Consider the following 18,617-nt stretch of genomic DNA (forward strand, 5'->3'; position numbering starts at 1 on the left):
CAGAGGCACTCAAAGACCAGGGTCAGCTGAAGCAGACATACACTGGTGCCAGAGACAGTCAAGGACCAGGACCAGCTGCACCAGAGAGAGACAGCTGCCAGAGACAGGCAAAGACCAGGACTAGCTGAAGCAGAGAGAGACTGCTGCCAGAGACAGTCAAAGACCAAAGTCAGCTGAAGCAGAGAGAGACTGGTGCCAGAGACAGTCAAGTTCTAGGACCAGCTGCACCAGAGAGAGTCAAAGACCATGGCCAGCTGAAGCAGACATACACTGGTGCCAGAGACAGTCAAAGACCCTGGCCAACTGAAGCTGAGAGAGACCGGTGCAAGAGGCAGTCAAGGACCAGGACCAGCTACACCAGAGCGGGACAGCTCTCAGAGACATTTAAAGACCAGGGCCAGCTGCACCAGAGAGAGACTGCTGCCAGAGACAGTCAAAGACCAGGGCCAGCTGAAGCAGAGAGAGAGCTGCCAGAGACAGTCAAAGACCAGGACCAGCTGCAGCAGAGAGAGACAGCTCTCAGAGACAGTCAAAGACCAGGACTATCTGCCCCAGAGAGCGACAGCTGCCAGAGACAATCAAAGACCAGGGCCAGCTGAAGCAGAGAGAGACTGGGGCCAGAGACAGTCAAAGGCCAGGGCCAGGTGAAGCAGAGAGAGACTGGTGCCAGAGGCACTCAAAGACCAGGGTCAGCTGAAGCAGACATACACTGGTGCCAGAGACAGTCAAGGACCAGGACCAGCTGCACCAGAGAGAGACAGCTGCCAGAGACAGGCAAAGACCAGGACTAGCTGAAGCAGAGAGAGACTGCTGCCAGAGACAGTCAAAGACCAAAGTCAGCTGAAGCAGAGAGATACTGGTGCCAGAGACAGTCAAGTTCTAGGACCAGCTGCACCAGAGAGAGTCAAAGACCATGGCCAGCTGAAGCAGAGAGAGACTGGTGCCAGAGACAGTCAAAGACGAGGGCCAGCTGAAGCAGAGAGAGACTGGTGCCAGAGACGGTCAAAGACCAGGGCCAGCTGAAGCAGACAGAGACTGGTGCAGAGACAGTCAAAGACCAGGGCCAGCTGAAGCTGAGAGAGACAGCTGCCAGAGACAGTCAAACACCAGGACCAGCTGAAGTAGAGAGAGACTGGTTCCAGAGGCAGTCAAAGACCAGGGCCAGGTGAAGCAGAGAGACTGGTGCCAGAGGCAGTCAAGGACCAGGACCACCTGCACCAGGGAGAGACTGGTGCCAGAGGCAGCCAAGGACCAGCAGCATCAGAGTAAGACTGGTGCCAGAGGCAGTCAAGGACCAGGACCAGCTGCACCAGAGAGAGACTGGTGCTAGAGGCAGCCAAGGACGAGGACCACCTGCACCAGGGAGAGACTGGTGCTAGAGGCCGCCAAGGACCAGGACTAGCTGCACCACGGAGAGACTGGTGCCAGAGAAAGCCAAGGACCAGGACCAGCAGCATCAGAGAGTGACAGCTCTGAGAGACAGTCAAAGACCAGGGCTAGCTCGAGCAGAGGGAGACTGGTGCCAGAGTCAGTCAAAGACCATGTGCAGCTGAACCAGAGATAGACAACTCTCAGAGAGAGTCAAAGACCAGGGCCAGCTGAAGCAGAGAGAGACAGTTGCCAGAGACAGTCAAAGACCAGGGCCAGCTACACCAGAGAGAGACTGGTGCAGAGACAGTAAAAGACCAGGGCCAGCTGAAGCAGAGAAAGACTGGTGCCAGAGACAGACAAAGACAAGGGCCAGCTGAAGCAGGGAGAGACTGGTGCCAGAGACAGTCAAAGACCAGGGCCAGTTGAAGCAGAGAGAGACAGCTGCCAGAGACAGTCAAAGACCAGGGCCAGCTGCACCAGAGAGAGACAGCTGCCGGAGACAATCAAAGACCAGGGCCAGCTGAAGCAGAAAGAGACTGGTGCCAGAGACAGTCAAAGACCAGGGCCAGGCGAAGCAGAGAGAGACCGGATCCCAGAGGCAGTCAAGGACCAGGACCAACTGCACCAGAGTGAGACAGCTCTCAGAGACAGTCAAAGACAAGTAATAGCTGAAGCAGAGAGAGACTACTGCCAGAGACAGTCAAAGACCAAGGTCAGCTGAAGCAGAGAGAGACAGCTGCCAGAGACAGTCAAAGATCAGGGCCAGCTGAAGCAGAGGGAGACTGGTGCCAGAGACAGTCAAATACCAGGACCAGCTGAAGCAGAGTGAGACTGGTGCCAGAGACAGTCAAGGACCAGCTGAACCAGAGAGAGACTGGTGCCAGAGGCAATCAAAGGACCAGGGCCAGTTGAAGCAGAGAGAGACTGGTGCAAAAAGCAGCCAAGGACCAGGACCCCCTGCACCAGAGAGAGACTTGTGCCAGAGGCAGCCAAAGACCAGGATCAGCAGCACCAGAGAGAGACAGCTCTCAGAGAAAGTCAAAGACCAGGGCCAGCTGAAGCAGAGAGAGAGACAGCTGCCAGAGACAGTCAAAGACCAGGGCCAGCTGAAGCAGAGAGAGACTGGTGCCAGAGGCAGTCAAAGAAAAGGGCCACCTGGACCAGAGAGAGACATCTCTCAGAGAGAGTCAAAGACCAGGGCCAGATGAAGCAGAGAGAGACAGCTGCCAGAGACAGTCAAGGACCAGGGTCAGCTGAAGCAGAGAGAGACAGCTACCAGAGACAGTCAAAGACCAGGGCCAGCTGCACCAGAGAGAGACCGCTGCCAGAGACAATCAAAGACCAGGGCCAGCTGAAGCAGAAAGAGACTGGTGCCAGAGACAGTCAAAGACCAGGGCCAGGTGAAGCAGAGAGAGGCTGGTGCCAGAGGCAGTCAAGGACCAGGACCAGCTGTACCAGAGAGAGACTGGTGCCAGAGACAGTCAAAGACCAGGACCACCTGCACCAGAGAGAGACTGGTGCCAGAGACAGTCAAAGCCCAGGGCCAACTGATGAACAGGGAGACTGGTGCCAGAGACAGTCAAACACCAGGGCCAGCTGAACCAGAGAGAGACAGTTGTCAGAGAGAGTCAAAGACCAGGGCCAGCTGAACCAGAGAGAGACAGCTGCCAGAGAAAGTCAAAGACCAGGGCCAGCTGCACCAGAGAGAGACTGATGCCAGAGACCGTCAAAGACCAGGGCCAGCTGAAGCAGAGAGAGACTGGAGCCAGAGGCAGTCAAAGACCAGGGCCAGCTGCACCAGAGAGAGGCAGCTCTCAGAGACAGTCAAAGACCAGGGCCAGATGAAGCAGCGAGAGACAGCTGCCAGAGACAGTCAAAGACCAGGGCCAGCTGCACCAGAGATAGACTGCTGCCAGAGACAGTCAAAGACCAGGGCCAGCTGCACCAGAGAGAGGCAGCTGGCAGAGAGAATCAAAGACAAGGGCCAGCTGAAGCAGAAAGAGACTGGTGCCAGAGACAGCCAAAGACCAGGACAGCTGAACCAGAGAGAGACTGGTGCCAAAGGCAGTCAAGGAGCATTGCCAGCTGAAGTAGATATGCCACTCACGAAGACAGCCAGGGCTATGGTGAAGCAGAGAGGCAGCTAAGAAATGCAATAATAGGTCCTGGCCAGCTGTAGCAGAAATGCAACTTCCAGGGGCACCCAGGAGCCATGGCCAGGTGATGCAGAGAGGCCTCTCCCATAGGCAGTGAAGGGCTAAGGCCAGCTGAAGTAGAGAGGCAACTCTGAGAGGGAGTCAAGGGCCAGAAGTAGCAGAGAGGCAGCTGCCAGAGGCACTCACAGGCCATGGCCAGCTGAAGCTCAGAGAGACAGCTCCCAGGGACAGTCAAAGGCCAGGGCCAGCTGAAGCAGAGAGAGAGAGAGACAGCTGTGAGAGATAGTCAAGGGCTGTGACACGTGAAGCAGAGAGAGACAGCTGCCAGAGGCAATCAGGGGCAAGGGCCAGCTGTAGCTAAGAGGCAGCTAAGGTTGGTGATGGAGACAGAGGGGAACCTGAGACTGGCCTCTCACAGAGAAAGGGTGATGCTACGGCAGAGAGATAGAACAGACCAGTGAGGAGTAGAGGGCGAGTGGATACGGAATGACTGACACTTCACAAACCCGTGCTGTAGCGCCATCTTCACGAAGCCCTTGCGCTTCTTGAGTATTAGAGTGGTCACTCCGGGTTGGCAGGACAAGGACTCGGCAGCTCCACCAATGACTATCGCCACCGCATTCCCAGTGCCATTCTGGGACAGCAGGAACTCAATGGAACTTCGGTTCACAGGACACAGACCTTGACACAAATGACAATTAAAGCATAAAATCAATATCTGCACCTATAAATTCATCTCAAATAGATCTTGGAGGTTACTAATGATGCCAAAAGCCTTTTTTTGTACTTGTTCCAAGTATTCTTTGTCCCCAACCCTTCCCAATTCTGCAAATACTATCTAACAGAGCAGCATAGCAAACACAACCTACCCTGTGCACACTCAAAAAAACATTGCCTATTCAGCCTGCAGAGCCAGCACCTAAGGTCCAGTAACAAGGATTATTACACATGTTAAACACTGTAAAATATGCTTGAAATACAAAGGTCTGAGATGCTTCCTTCCTAAACTGAGCACCATCTGTAGTGTCCCTCAATGAGCATTCCTCAGTCCAACCCTGGTCAACACTTACATGACACCCCTGGACGACATTGTCAGAACCCATGACTTCAACATCATCTCCTACACAGATGACTCCCAGGTCATCCTCTTGCTCTCAGAAGACCCTCCACCACCACGACCAACTTTCACAACTGCATGACGAGTGTCTCAGACTGGATGACAGCCAACTGCCTGCAGCTCAACACGGATAAGATGGAAGAACTGATTTTTGGGAACAGCACTTCCCCGTGGAATGACACCTGGTGGCTTTCCGAACTCGGACCACACCCACTCCTATGGACCACACCTGCAACCTCAGCATCATCCTGGACAGCAGCAATCCCCTCCTCCTGGTTCCACACCCCCCACATGCTCCAAAAGATCTTCAGATGGCTTCCCATTAGCACTACAAAAACCATCACTCAACTCCTTGTCACCAGCCAGCTATACTACATCAACGCACTCTACAGGAATCATCACCCTACTCCTGAAGTGACTCATCATCGACCTCACCAAATGTACCCATATGACCCCCCGCCTCAGGAGCCTCCACTGGCCACCCATCCAGAAAAGATGCCAATTCAAGATGCTGACACATGCCTACAAGGCCCTCCAGGACCAAGAACAAGCATGCATCAACCACCACCTGAACTTCCACCAACCCTCTGGAACCCTGTGCTCCGCCTCCCTCGCAGACACTCCCCGCAACTGCTGGAGCCTCAGTGGGGGGCATTCCTTCTCCCGCCTCTCCTCCGAACTTCATCCTCTCTCCCAGATTTCAGAAAGGGACTCAAGACCTGGCTCTTCGACTGATCTAGGAGGAACCAAGTGCCTGGATACTGATAGAGCGGTCCGTACTAATAGTTTACTTGTATTTGGACGCTCTTTAGGCCGATGAATCTTTTGGCTAAGTGGAACTCTCCGTACTCTATATCGATCAATTTCATTAAATCAATAATCAATAACGAACATAAGCAATACCCTGATCAACATAACACTTAACAATTAATCCAGAATACATTTCGGCGAACCCTGACCTTTCAGTCAGGAATAACCACACCAATTTATTCAAAGTTAGTAAATTTATTTCCCTATATTAACAAAGCTAGCACAATATAGATGTGTCTCAACACCAAATGATAAACATAAATGAACATTAATAGCTGTCCATAACGGCGAAACAGGTGCAATCTATGTAGCATTTGAATAACAAGGCATTCGATAATAGCAGTGCAAATCACTAATACGATAATCTGTAATGAACTAATTGCATACATTTAGTCAGCATAACAAGGTCTCAAATTGCATCGTGCAACAAAAGGAATCCTCATCTAACCACAAATTAGCATCGGCATGTGGGACTTCATGCAAAAACAATTTAGCAACATTAATTTAGAAAACTCCTAGCTAGGGCTCTTATCAAAAATCAGCAGTTGGTTACCTAAAAGAAACACAATGCAATTGTACAATTTCCTTTCATATTTACCAAATACGATCAGCATACAAGGAAGTCTTCGTCTCACAGGTACCGTTTCTTGATCAGCATGGGTACCGTTTCGATCGGCATGGGACGGGGCAAAGGGGCAGGGGTGGACGGGGCAATTGCCTCACGGCGGCAAGGTAAAACTACTACTTCATGCAAAGGGACAAATCAAAGTTAAAGTCTCTAGGGCAAGAATCATTTAAAGTCTCTTTCTCTCGATTAGAGAAAGCATTAAAGTCTCTTTCAAAATGGCGTCGCAGCAAAGTGGGCCATAATAGCTACGGAATGGCGCAATGTCGGGCAATAGCTGATAATGGCTGCTTTCCTCTCGTGCACCTGGTTTTTATAGACAACAGTTCAAATCCAGTAGGGTCTTCCATTGGAGGGTTCATAGGTTGACTTCAAATTGTCCAATCAAAAACGACAGTTCTCAAGCTTTTACTTAAGCATACATTATCCTTGGAGATGGGTACGCAAGTTGCAACATTTTATACCAATTAACTCACTTTCAGAGCTTCCATTGTCCGCACCTGCAGATTGACCTTGGAGTAAGGAGAGAAATATGCCAGGCTGGCACGAAACCTTAAGATAAGCATGTGAACGATCTCAGTGGAAAAGTACAGCTTCAAGCAAAAATACACGTTTATTAGCACATTGGAAAAATACGAGCATCTAAACCGTGAGACCAGGCAACTAGGCCAAAGCCTGCACTAAAGTAATGCTAAGCTAAAACATTTCAAGCAAGCAAATCGTAGCACACGTTTATGATTATGTCGGATTAGTGCAATTCTAATACACCACGTTATATAAAGCACGCTTATAAATGTTGGCAAACTACTCTGAGGGCACATTTTGTCCCCGTACAATCTTTATTAGTTCGGTTAAAGTCACACATGATTATTGCAGCACTACGTTTAAGCGCTAATAAATGAAAACCTTCATTTTCTGCTTCATCAATCCCTCCTCTGATGACTACTTGTCATCACACCAAATCATGCCCACAAATTTTATTCCATTAAAATTCTGTCAGTTCTCTTTTCCTTTTAATTCCCCTAGTTTTCGCTTTGTATTCTTCTGCCATTCTTTTCATTATTTTCTCTTCCTTCCGTCTTTTAATTCTTTCCATTATCATTATTATTCCCCTTTTTATTCCCCAAATTCCAAAAATGCAAATCAGAACTATTAGAATTCCCTGTATTATTTTTAGCAAGATTCCATTCCAAATTCCACCAAGCCAACTTCCCACTGAAGCAAGTCCTTTTCCAACCTTCTCCCACACTCCTGGTTCTTTCAGTTCCTTCAAATCTGCACTCTCTTTTGTTAAATTAGCAAGCATAGTGTTAATCTTCACACTATTGTCTGGAATATACGTACAACAGTGTCGTGCACCAAGCATTTTGCAAACGCCGCCATCCTTTGCTAAAAGAATGTCTAAGGCAAGCCTATTTTGAAGAGTCATAGCTCTTTCCGCTGCAAGTTCAGCATCTATCAGGATTATAGCACCTGAAAACTTTGTCAACATGTTATCCACTATAGTAGACAACTTTCTTATTTTGATGGAATTCAACACGACTCCCAATGAAGGAATCATGGCTCCAAATATATCTCCCACCACAGCAGCTGCGGTCTCTCTTTTCTGGATACGATGGGATCCAGATGTCTTTTGAATCATCGATAGGTCATCCAGTTGATAAACCTTTGGGAACACTATACCCAAATAACATCTCCCCCACCATCCCTTTGGAAGACGATAATAGGCATTATACCCACAAATGTAATATACACCTGGAATGACAGGGTCAAGTCCGTTCATCATGAATGTCCATTTGGCCTTAAAGATAAACGTATGTTTACACTCACTCGCTTCTACAAAAATATTGTCATAATAAGATTCACCTCGATATATACAAAATTTCCCTACATGCCAAGCATCTAAAGCTATTCTCCCTTGTGTTTTTATTGCAGCAAAATCATAATTATCTACTGAAGTCCTCTTATGTAGCTCTTTTTCTAATTTCGCATTCATTTGTGCCCTTCTATCATCTGTGCGATCTAAAAAGCTTATTTCTACTGCAGAGAGCGAGCAGGTAAGGTTTTCCCTATGAGCGTGAGCCGTTTCAAAAGGTTGCATTGGCTCGAAAAATTCCCTCATTATTTTAGCATCCCAATCTTTAGCAATCTGGCTTAGCTGCGCTATTATAGGAACATATGCAAAGGTAACATCATAATTTGAATAAAAATACTGTATGTTAGTTTGACCATAAAATCTAGACATTACTATACTACATGTAATCCCGTATGTAAGAGGCATGTGGTGATAAGTCACCCCTTCCTTTACTGATGTCGGTATCTGTGTACATACATAACAATCTTTCGCATCCATAGTCTCAACATATTCTGTTAGCAAGCGATAGAAAACATTATATGAAAGCTCTTTCTTATCATGCAAGTGTCTCTCATCCAATTCTAGTCTTTTCAATGCGGTTAGTTCAGTGACAGTAACAGGAGCAAAAGTAGAAGCATCAATTTTCTCATTTTCACCCTTTCCATGCATTCCAAGTACAATTGCCATTATTATTAGTACACAGGCAATTACCAAGCCTATACACGCATATTTACAATATTTCTTTCTACTGTTTTGCGTCATGATCTGTTAAGAATCAGAAAGCTAGAAGCACTTATAAGAAAACTATTTAGCAATTCAGTTACAAAGCTGAACGAGCGCAATGTTCACACCGTCTTCTCCAAAAGGCCAGTCACTTATCGGTTAGCAGCATTTGTCTCAATTCGGCAATAACTCAGTCTTTTATCAGTTCAGCAAAAGTCTCATCCGGTTTAGCAATGTCTCAGCTGGTTGTTTGTATCACGTTGGATTGTAGCAAGCAATATCATTTATCACCCTTTCAATCGACAGAGTCCATAAAACTTTTCTTTTCTATTGGTATCTCTTCTTCTTCGTTCTCGAGGCTAAGAGATACAAACTCGTCAGTCCAATCGTCATGAACTACATATGCCCATTCAGGACCGGAATATCTTCTGTTCGGTATCCTTTTCCTTTTCAATTTTGCTTCTCTTTTCGATTCTGCTTCGCTGGTACTTTCCACTTTTGTCAAGTCTTTTTCTTCACTCGGGGATGGTACCACGACAGTTACTTCTTTTCTTTTCTCTTTCACTTTTGGCCTTTCTCCGTCGTTCAAACTTTCCTCAGTCCTTTGTTTTATTGGTGATATACTTAGTCTCCTCTTTGCACCATGTCCATTTGATGGACCTGCAATCTTTTCTGTGGAAGCTTGAACCTTTTCGTTCTGTTCGGCCTTGTCCCCTCCTTCTGGGGAGTCAATCACGTTCTCCTTTTCTTTTTCTGTATCGTTTGCTTCTGGGAAAGCCCTCCTCTGATCAGGCTCTCCTGCCTTTCCACCTTTTTCGAGTCCTTCGTCACCGTTACTTTCTTCAGGCTCTTTATCACTTTCAGCTGCTTCAGGTTCCTTGTCACCTTCAGCTGCTTCAGGCTCTTTGCTACCCTCAGCTGCTTCAGGCTCTTTGTCACCTTCAGCTGCTTTGTCGCTGTCTGAACTTTCTCCTTGGTCTCCCCCAAGTGAGTTGGTCTCTTCGTCCTCAGAGAATATCTCTCTCTCTTCCGTTCCTGCCTGTTCGCTTTCAGTTCGGGTTTGCTCTGTCTCAGCACTCAGCACTGTTTTATCAGGCACTGGCAGTTTCAGCGCTTCAACTTCCTCATCTGTGGGACACAGCACTTTCTTTGTGTGACTGGCGTGAATCCAGTTGGGAACCCCCGCGCACTTCACAGCGGTAGTTGTCGTCAGGATCACTTGGAAAGGGCCTTTCCAACGGGGTTCCAGACACGACTTCCTCACGTGCTTCTTTACCACGACCCAGTCACCTGCTTTCAGTGCGTGACCTGGACCTTGGATCGGTGGCAAGGTGGTTGCTTCCACCTGGTGAGAGAAAGAGCGGACCACGTCAGCCAGACCTTTGCAGTAGTCTAACACCATATCATCTGTAATATTCAAAAGCGCATTTGCAGGAACTGCAGGAAGTCTCATAGCCCTGCCCATGAGAATTTCGTGCGGAGACAGTCCAGTCTTTCTATCAGGGGTGTTTCTCATTGACATTAGCACTAAGGGCAATGCGTCAGGCCATTTCAAATTTGTCGATGCACATATTTTCGCCATTCTTGATTTCAATGTACCATTCATCTGCTCCACCAGTCCTGATGCTTCAGGGCGATAGCTACAATGCAGCTTTTGCTCAATGTTCAGCGCTTCGCAAAGTAACTTTATCACCTCGTTATTGAAGTGACTTCCCCTATCTGATTCTAAAGAGATCGGGAATCCGAAACGTGGTATTAACTCCCTCAACAATAGCTTTGCAACTGTAAGACTGTCATTTCTACGTGTGGGGTATGCCTCAATCCAGTGACTAAAAATGCACACAATCACCAACACATACTTCAGACCTCCATGCACAGGCATCTCAATGAAGTCCATCTGCATTCGACTAAACGGGCCACTGGCTCTGCCAATGTGGCTCGCGTTCACAACTGTTCCCTTTCCTGGGTTCATTTGCTGGCAAGTGACACATCGATGGCAAACTGCTTCTGCAGCTTGACGAAATCTGGGGTTAAACCAATCAGTTTTGAACAATCTTATCATGGCATCTCTCCGTAGGTGAGCCTGCCCATGATAGAACCGCGCAAGCTGTGATAAGAGACTATTTGGCAAAACAAATTTTCCCTCATTTGAAACCCATAACTCATCTGGTCTCTTTATACATTGTGATTTAATCCAGGAATCTCTTTCATCCTCCCTGACGTTATTCTGTAATGCTTTTAATTCATCTATTGTATCTACAACCTTCAAGGCAAATGCTTCAGCTGGTTCGAGTTCTGGTTCACTTATCGAATTCCATTCATCTCTGAGTAATATACAGTTCAAGGCACAAAATCTTGCGACTTGATCCGCATATGCATTTCCCAGAGAAACATAGGGGGTCATTTTGACCCCGGCGGGCGGCGGTCGCCGCCCGCCTGGAGGGAACCGCCATATGGCCGCTCCGCGGTCGAAAGACCGCGGAGGCCATTCTGGCTTTCCCGCTGGGCTGGCGGGCGACCGCCAGCCCAGCGGGAAACCCCTCCCCACGAGGAAGCCGGCTCCGAATGGAGCCGGCGGAGTGGGCATGTGCGACGGGTGCAGTTTGCACCCGTCGCGTATTTCAGTGTCTGCTAGGCAGACACTGAAATACACAGTGGGGCCCTCTTACGGGGGCCCCTGCCATGCCCATGCCATTGGCATGGGCACGGCAGGGGCCCCCAGGGGCCCTGCGGCACCCCCTACCGCCATCCTGTTCCTGGCGGGCGAACCGCCAGGAACAGGATGGCGGTAGGGGGTGTCACAATCCCCCATGGCGGTGCAGCAGGCTGCGCCGCCATGGGGGATTCCAAGGGCAGCGGTAAACCGGCGGGAGACCGCCGGTTTACCCTTTCTGGCCGCGGCAGAACCGCCGCGGTCAGAATGCCCTTTGGAGCACCGCCGGTCTGTCGGCGGTGCTCCCGTGGCCGGTGACCCTGGCGGTCACCGGCCGCCAGGGTCTGAATCAGGCCCATAGTCCTGTCCTTTTGTATGATCACTACACTTTACCACTGCAACTTCGGCAGGCATTTGAATGGCGTGTAACAATTCCCTTATTCTCTCCCCGTTTTTCACTGGGGATCCTGAAGAAGTCAGGAAACCTCTCTGTGACCATAGTTGTCCAAAGTCATGCACAATCCCAAACCCGTACTGACTATCAGTGTAAATGGTGACTTTCATCAATGCAGACAGTTGACATGCTCTTGTAAGGGCTACAAGCTCTGCTACTTGTGCAGAATAGACTCCTTGAAGCCAGGCCGCTTCCAAGACAACTGTTACAGTACATACAGCATATCCTGCTTTCAAAATTCCCATCCCATCTCTTAGACATGAACCATCAACGAAAACAATTTGGTCATTTTCATCAAGCTTAGTATCCTTAATGTCAGGTCGAGGTTTTGTGCAAAATTCAGTCACCTGAAGGCAGTCATGCTCGACGTCTTCAGCGTTCTCAATTTCAGCATTTTCTCCAGGGAGCAAGGTTGCTGTATTCAACGTAGTGCACCTTTTCAGCTGCACATTCGGTGAGCCCAGAATTATCGTTTCATACCTTGTGAGTCTTTCTCCAGTCATGTGTTGCGTTCGGGAGCGGGTCAAAAGTATCTCAACTGAGTGAGGGACCATGACTGTTACTGGGTGTCCCATCACTATTCCTTCACTCTGAGTGAGGCTGATACCAACTGCTGCTACGGCGCGCAAACACCCTGGAAGTGCTGCTGCGACCGGATCCAAAGTAGCTGAAAAATACGCTACTGGTCTATTTATGCCACCATGGGCTTGAGTCAAGACAGACAAAGAACATGCATCACGTTCATGACAAAACAATGTGAAAGGCTTTGTGTAGTCAGGCATACCTAAAGCTGGAGCCCTGCACATGCATTCTTTCAATTCAACAAAAGCGTCCATCTCATCTCCTTTCAGCTCAATTTGATCCAAGGCATCCTTCTGGGTCAGCTTCAGTAAAGGCTTTGCTAGAGTTGAGAAGTTGGGAATCCACTGGCGACAATAGCTCACCATTCCCAAAAACTTCCTCACCTCCCTCCTTGTCTTTGGTGGACTCATTTGAAGTACACTTGTTATTCTTTCCTTCATTATTCTCCGTGACCCTTTCTCTATCTGGTGACCCAAGTATTTCACTTTCTTCTGACAGAACTGCAATTTGGAAGGAGACACCTTGTGTCCATTCCTTCCCAAATGGTTCAACAGAGCAATGGTATCGGCTGTGCAGCCACTTTCTGTCTTCGATGCAATCAGTAAGTCATCAATGTACTGTACTAGGGTTGACTCGAATGGCAATTCTAATGCTTCCAAATCTTTCTTTAGAATCTGATTGAAGATTGACGGTGACTCAGAAAACGCTTGAGGAATTCGACACCAACTGTACACTCTGTCTAAGAATTTGAAACAAAAGAGGAATTGGCTGTCCTCATGGAGAGGCACCGAAAAGAATGCTTGTGACAAGTCGATAACTGAGAACCACTCGGCATCGCAAGGGACTTGAAACATTATCACAGCTGGATTTGGTACGACAGGGCAACACTTGACTATGATATCATTTATTTTCCTCAAGTCCTGCACAATTCGGACCTTTCCACTCGGCTTTATTAGTCCCATGATTGGTGAATTACATGGACTGCTTAACACTTCTTTCAGTACTCCCTGCTTTACAAATTCGTCAATAAGTTGGGCAACCTTCATGAGGGTGTCTTGTGCCATGTGGTATTGTGGGTCTGGGGAAAAGTTGCATTGGGCTTTACAGTCACTTTCACTGGTTCCACTCCTTTCATCAATCCCACCTCTTTCCCTGTCATATCCCACACTTCCTTTCCGACTGTTTCCCGTAATTCAGCCGGAATATCTTCTTCAGTTATCATTGGGAAAAGGCAAATCAGAGGATACTCTTCATCGACAGTTTCCATCTCATCCCCCTCTACACTGTCCTCTTCTTCCCCATCACTGCTCGTCTGTATTTTTATTCCCTCGTTCGAACACATAATCGAACAACCCAATTTGCACAACAAGTCTCTCCCTAACAGTGCTATCGGGCTTGAGTCACATACCACAAACTGATGTAACCCTTGATAGTTACCGATGCTGACTGGTACCAGATCTGTTATTGGGTTCGTCAGGTGCCTGTTTGCTACTCCCACCACTTGAATTGTCCTCCCTGAGAGTGGCACATTTGGTACTTCAATGCTCTTAACAGTTGAACGTGTTGCTCCTGTGTCAACCAGGAATGAGACACGATGACCCATTACTCTTCCCTCCACGTACGGACCCTTTTGATCAACTTCCAAGGATGCTGCAAGCACACAATCTCCTTCCTCTCCTGAACTATCACTCTCCCATACATTGTTTATTCCACTCTCACTGTGTAGTGGGAACTGTTGTACGGTGCCATTTGTACTCATTACCTGACCCGAGACCTGTGGAGGAACCATCACTTGCTGCTGACTCATTGGTGCCAAAGGTATTTGCATTTGCTGATTAGGTACCATGGGAAACTGCTGTTGCATTGGCTGCATTTGCGTCACCTGCATACAAGGCATCTGCTGCGGCTGCATAGGTTGTAATCCCTGCAACTGATTTACGGTCTGAAAATTTGGGTTTGGACCTCTCATTTTCGGTCCCCTCATTGTCTGAAATGCATTGACATCATTGTTTTGCTGACCAACACCTGCACCTGCACCTTCCTGCACCACCATCGGGCACTCGCGTTTCCAATGACCGACAATTCCGCACACGTGACACGGCATCACCTTCTTCATTGCCTGCACACCAGTCACAACCGTGTTCAAATCCGGACCATTATTCACAAAACTTCCTCTGCCTCTGCCTCTGGCCTGTGGCTGAAACGCCATGTTTCCCTGCAACTGCGGCTGTGGTTGCGGTACCTGTTGTTGGAACCCTTGCAACCCTTGCAAACCTTGCAGACCTGTCTGAGCTGCTTTAAGTTGCATCATCATCACCTTCTCTTTCAACCTTTTCTGTTTCACTTCAATTTCGTCGCTACAGTATTTCGCATAATTCAACACCTCATCAATCGGTTTCGACTGCCAGCAAATCAAATGCGACTTTATCATCTGACTTATCTCTGGTCTCAGCCCTTCCACAAATCTAAACACAAAATGAAGCATGTCCTTCGCCTCTATTGTTTCCGTGCCGCTGTAGTTCTTAAACGCCTTCAACAACCTCTCATAGTAACTATGAATCGACTCTTTAGCCTCTTGGGCAGTTCGATCGATCTTCTGCCAATCCACATTTTTCGCGGCAACCTTCGTCTTCAAATGCTCAATTACCTTATAGTACAAGCTCATCACCATAGGTGATGGTGCACCCGTCTCCCTGTCTCTCTCTGGTTCACTTGTCGGCCAACCTACAGCTCTTTTGCAATCCTCCCACAAATCTGCCGGAACCACAATCTCAAAGAGAGTGTTCAGGTCTTCCCAGAGACATTTTGCAAGCTTCACAAACCTATCAGTCTGTTGATACCATTCAATCGGTTTCTCTCTCAGTTTGGGAAAATCATCCGTAAAAGACTGAATGTCGCTTCTGTGCCATGGTACATGTATTAACTTTCCCCCTGCTGTCTCCCTCATTGGTAACATGGTTACTGCATCACTACTCTGCGGTCTTTTCTCGTTGATCTCTGGGACACTGTCTTTCCTCTTTTCCTTTCTCTTTACCCATCTGCTTTCCCATTTGTCTAAGCACCTCCACACTTGTGCACTTTGCAACAATTCTCTAAGGTGCGCCTTCATGCCTGCTGACCTCATGTGTTCAAAATCTGTGGTCCCGAAATCCAACCTGTAGCTCCTGCTCAGGTGTTTCATCTTGTCTATCTCCACCCCGTTTTTGTCTGCTATTTCTTGCAACCTTCTATGTACCTTGTCCACTTCTCTCGTAATCCTGGGACATAGATACCTCAGCTCTTCTTCCGAGTAGGACTCTAACCTATTCACACCCATAGTCCCTTCCACCAATTCTTGTGCTTCCATGCTCAACCTGACCCTATTCATATAATCTTCTCCCTTCCCACTGGCTGAGCTTTGTGTGGAATTCAGACTGTTGAACCACTGTGTCAGCTGTTGTGCATTCAACCCCATCAGTGTAGCATTTACATCGACTGCCATTGATGGTTGCGGCAACTTTTCAGTATTCGATGACAGCGGTATCACCAGTGGGGGACTCGACCTCACCAGTGTTGACTGAGCACATATGGGACTAAACTCCATCAAGGATCCGGATCCAGTTGGCTGAGCCGCTATCGGAGTTATCCCTGGAGTGTTTTCTATGCACCTCCTTTCTGTCCCATTCTGCAGCATTGATCCCTGACCGCTCATACCTAAGTTAGGCTGACTGTACAAAGGTACCGGTGGACCTACAGTAATGGGTAGCGATATCGCATCTGGGTTTTGTCCATTCCCCATGTTCTGAGGCATGTTCATTCCCACACCATGGGTCATCATTGCCGGCATGCCCATCTGACTCCCCGTCATCTGAGCATGTGCGTTTCCCCCCTGCATCTGCTTTTGAGGCATCAAAAACTGTGTTGATTCGGCTTGTGCCAGTGTTGGGTTGTGACCATTCTGTCCTCCCCTTACGGTTGGATCTAGAATCATTCCTGCACTGTTGTCACTGCTGCAGTACCCTGGCATCTGCGGCTGATAATTTTCTGCTGGTTTCAACATGGGCACATCTGGATATATTCTCCTAACCTGCGGTATCTGCGGGGTGAACAGTAAACTCGGGTCCTTAGATCCCCATGCTGCTCCTGAACTCTGAGTTTCACTGTTCTGTACCGGTGCCGGAGGGGCAGAGCTGGTACTTGGACCTTGTCCACTCTCCGCATAAGGTGGTGGACGGTCGTTCAGCAATTGCATTATTAACTCCTCATCCTCTAACTCCTCTTCTCTTCTCAACTTTTCCTCGTCCTCTCTATCCTTGGAACACCTCCTGTTTGTCTTACAGGTAGCTTTCTTACCTGTCTCCTCTTCTTCCCTAGTAATTGCGGGAAACAATTTTATCCCCTGCAATACATCTGACCGCCACACCTTCTGTGCATTATCCCACCTAGCGTCCGCTAGTGTCTTTTCTACCTTCCTTATCCTGGTCTCGAACTTATTTTGCTGCTGCTGTCTAGCCATTAGTTCCCAAATTGCTAGAGCCTCAAACTGGGCTGGCCTTGGAGGCACCTTCATGTCGTACATCGTGAATCTCAAATTCTCTAGAATCCTTATATTGAACGTCCCATGGATTGGGAATGCTACGCTCCCATCTTTCTCTGTCAACTTATGCCATTGCTTTAGCCAAAGACACGGAGCTACCCCCTTTTCCTCCATTACAATGTAAGCTGGTGTGCCTTCGGGCGGCGTCTCCTCTCCTACGCTCGCTTTAATGTAAGACTCCCCCTTCATCGCACTCCTGAATGCTTTAAAGAATTTCATTTTCTCGTCTTTTATTTCACAAAGTTTGTAATCAATAAGTGACTTTAATTCCCGGAATACTCTTCGCCTGCCTTTCCCCTTCCAATCGAGCCCCACGGACTGTGTCCAATCCGTGCGCGACCCTTCTCTGCAACCAACCTATCCCAGCGCGGCTCCTAGTGACGTCACACTCACACACACTGCGGCTGACAAAGCCTCGCGGCTTGTCCTCCTTCACTCAGCTCCTCTCGTAACAACTTCTTGCATGTATCGCGAGCTACAAAAACTAAAACAGATCTGTCGGTTTACTACAGGAAGGGTAACACAGTCGCTTCAGGACCTTAGGGATTTTTCACTAGCCTCAGCAGTTATTCCATCTTTCTCGGTCCCCGCTTTCGCAAGCAAATCTAACCCGCAGACCTACTCTCAACTTGTCAATGATCTATTCTAGTGCACTTAGAATTTTGTCAAAGCCCGAAGTCGAAGTTTCTTTCACTCCCTTAACACACGTACCGACTCGTTGACCACGCCCGATCAACCTACTAAACCGCCCAGACCACAACATAAATCAACATACTCCGGAGTCTCTTGACCTCGCAGGGCCCGTCTCAACAACAACAACCACGTGGACCTTTTTATGCACAAAGCGCCACACGCACATGAAGTTCGACGACTTCCCTACTCTCACACTCGGAGTCGCACCTCCGCTATTTCTATGAAGTTCGACGACTTCCCTACTTCTACACTCGGAGTCGCACCTCCGCTATCCTCTAAAAAAGAAAAATCCTCGCAACCTTTTCACACACCCTGCAGCAATAAGCTGTGCAAGCGCAAAACCCTAACTTCACTCATACCATCACTAGTACCGCCAACGCCAATTCCACACCTCCATTCTCTCCATTCGCAAGCTCCGAGATCCCGGGAAAGTCGCGGTGGACCTAGCCCATCATCATTTTCCCAATCAGTTTTATCCAAGAAAAATCTAATTCAACTTCTCGAGTGGGGTCTCAAAGGGCGTAACCGTTAATTCAACACCATGTACTTTAAGAGTACAGGGTCCCAAAAGGCGAAACCGTCCTCTGCTACCATCTACTGATAGAGCGGTCCGTACTAATAGTTTACTTGTATTTGGACGCTCTTTAGGCCGATGAATCTTTTGGCTAAGTGGAACTCTCCGTACTCTATATCGATCAATTTCATTAAATCAATAATCAATAACGAACATAAGCAATACCCTGATCAACATAACACTTAACAATTAATCCAGAATACATTTCGGCGAACCCTGACCTTTCAGTCAGGAATAACCACACCAATTTATTCAAAGTTAGTAAATTTATTTCCCTATATTAACAAAGCCAGCACAATATAGATGTGTCTCAACACCAAATGATAAACATAAATGAACATTAATAGCTGTCCATAACGGCGAAACAGGTGCAATCTATGTAGCATTTGAATAACAAGGCATTCGATAATAGCAGTGCAAATCACTAA

General features: G+C 47.9%; 1 protein-coding gene across 1 annotated transcript in view; it reads right to left on the reverse strand.

Annotated features, from left to right (window-relative positions):
• The window catches only part of LOC138261170 (diacylglycerol O-acyltransferase 2-like), a 252,957-nt gene that overhangs the window by 54,478 nt on the left and 179,862 nt on the right, over window positions 1-18,617 (reverse strand). The window contains exon 6 of the mRNA XM_069209881.1: window positions 4,034-4,208. Coding sequence (XP_069065982.1) covers window positions 4,034-4,208 — 175 coding nt within the window. The remainder of the gene's footprint in view (window positions 1-4,033; window positions 4,209-18,617) is intronic.

This window comes from Pleurodeles waltl, chromosome 2_1 (genome assembly GCF_031143425.1).
Source record: "Pleurodeles waltl isolate 20211129_DDA chromosome 2_1, aPleWal1.hap1.20221129, whole genome shotgun sequence".
In the NCBI taxonomy this organism is placed as follows: Eukaryota; Metazoa; Chordata; class Amphibia; order Caudata; family Salamandridae; genus Pleurodeles; species Pleurodeles waltl.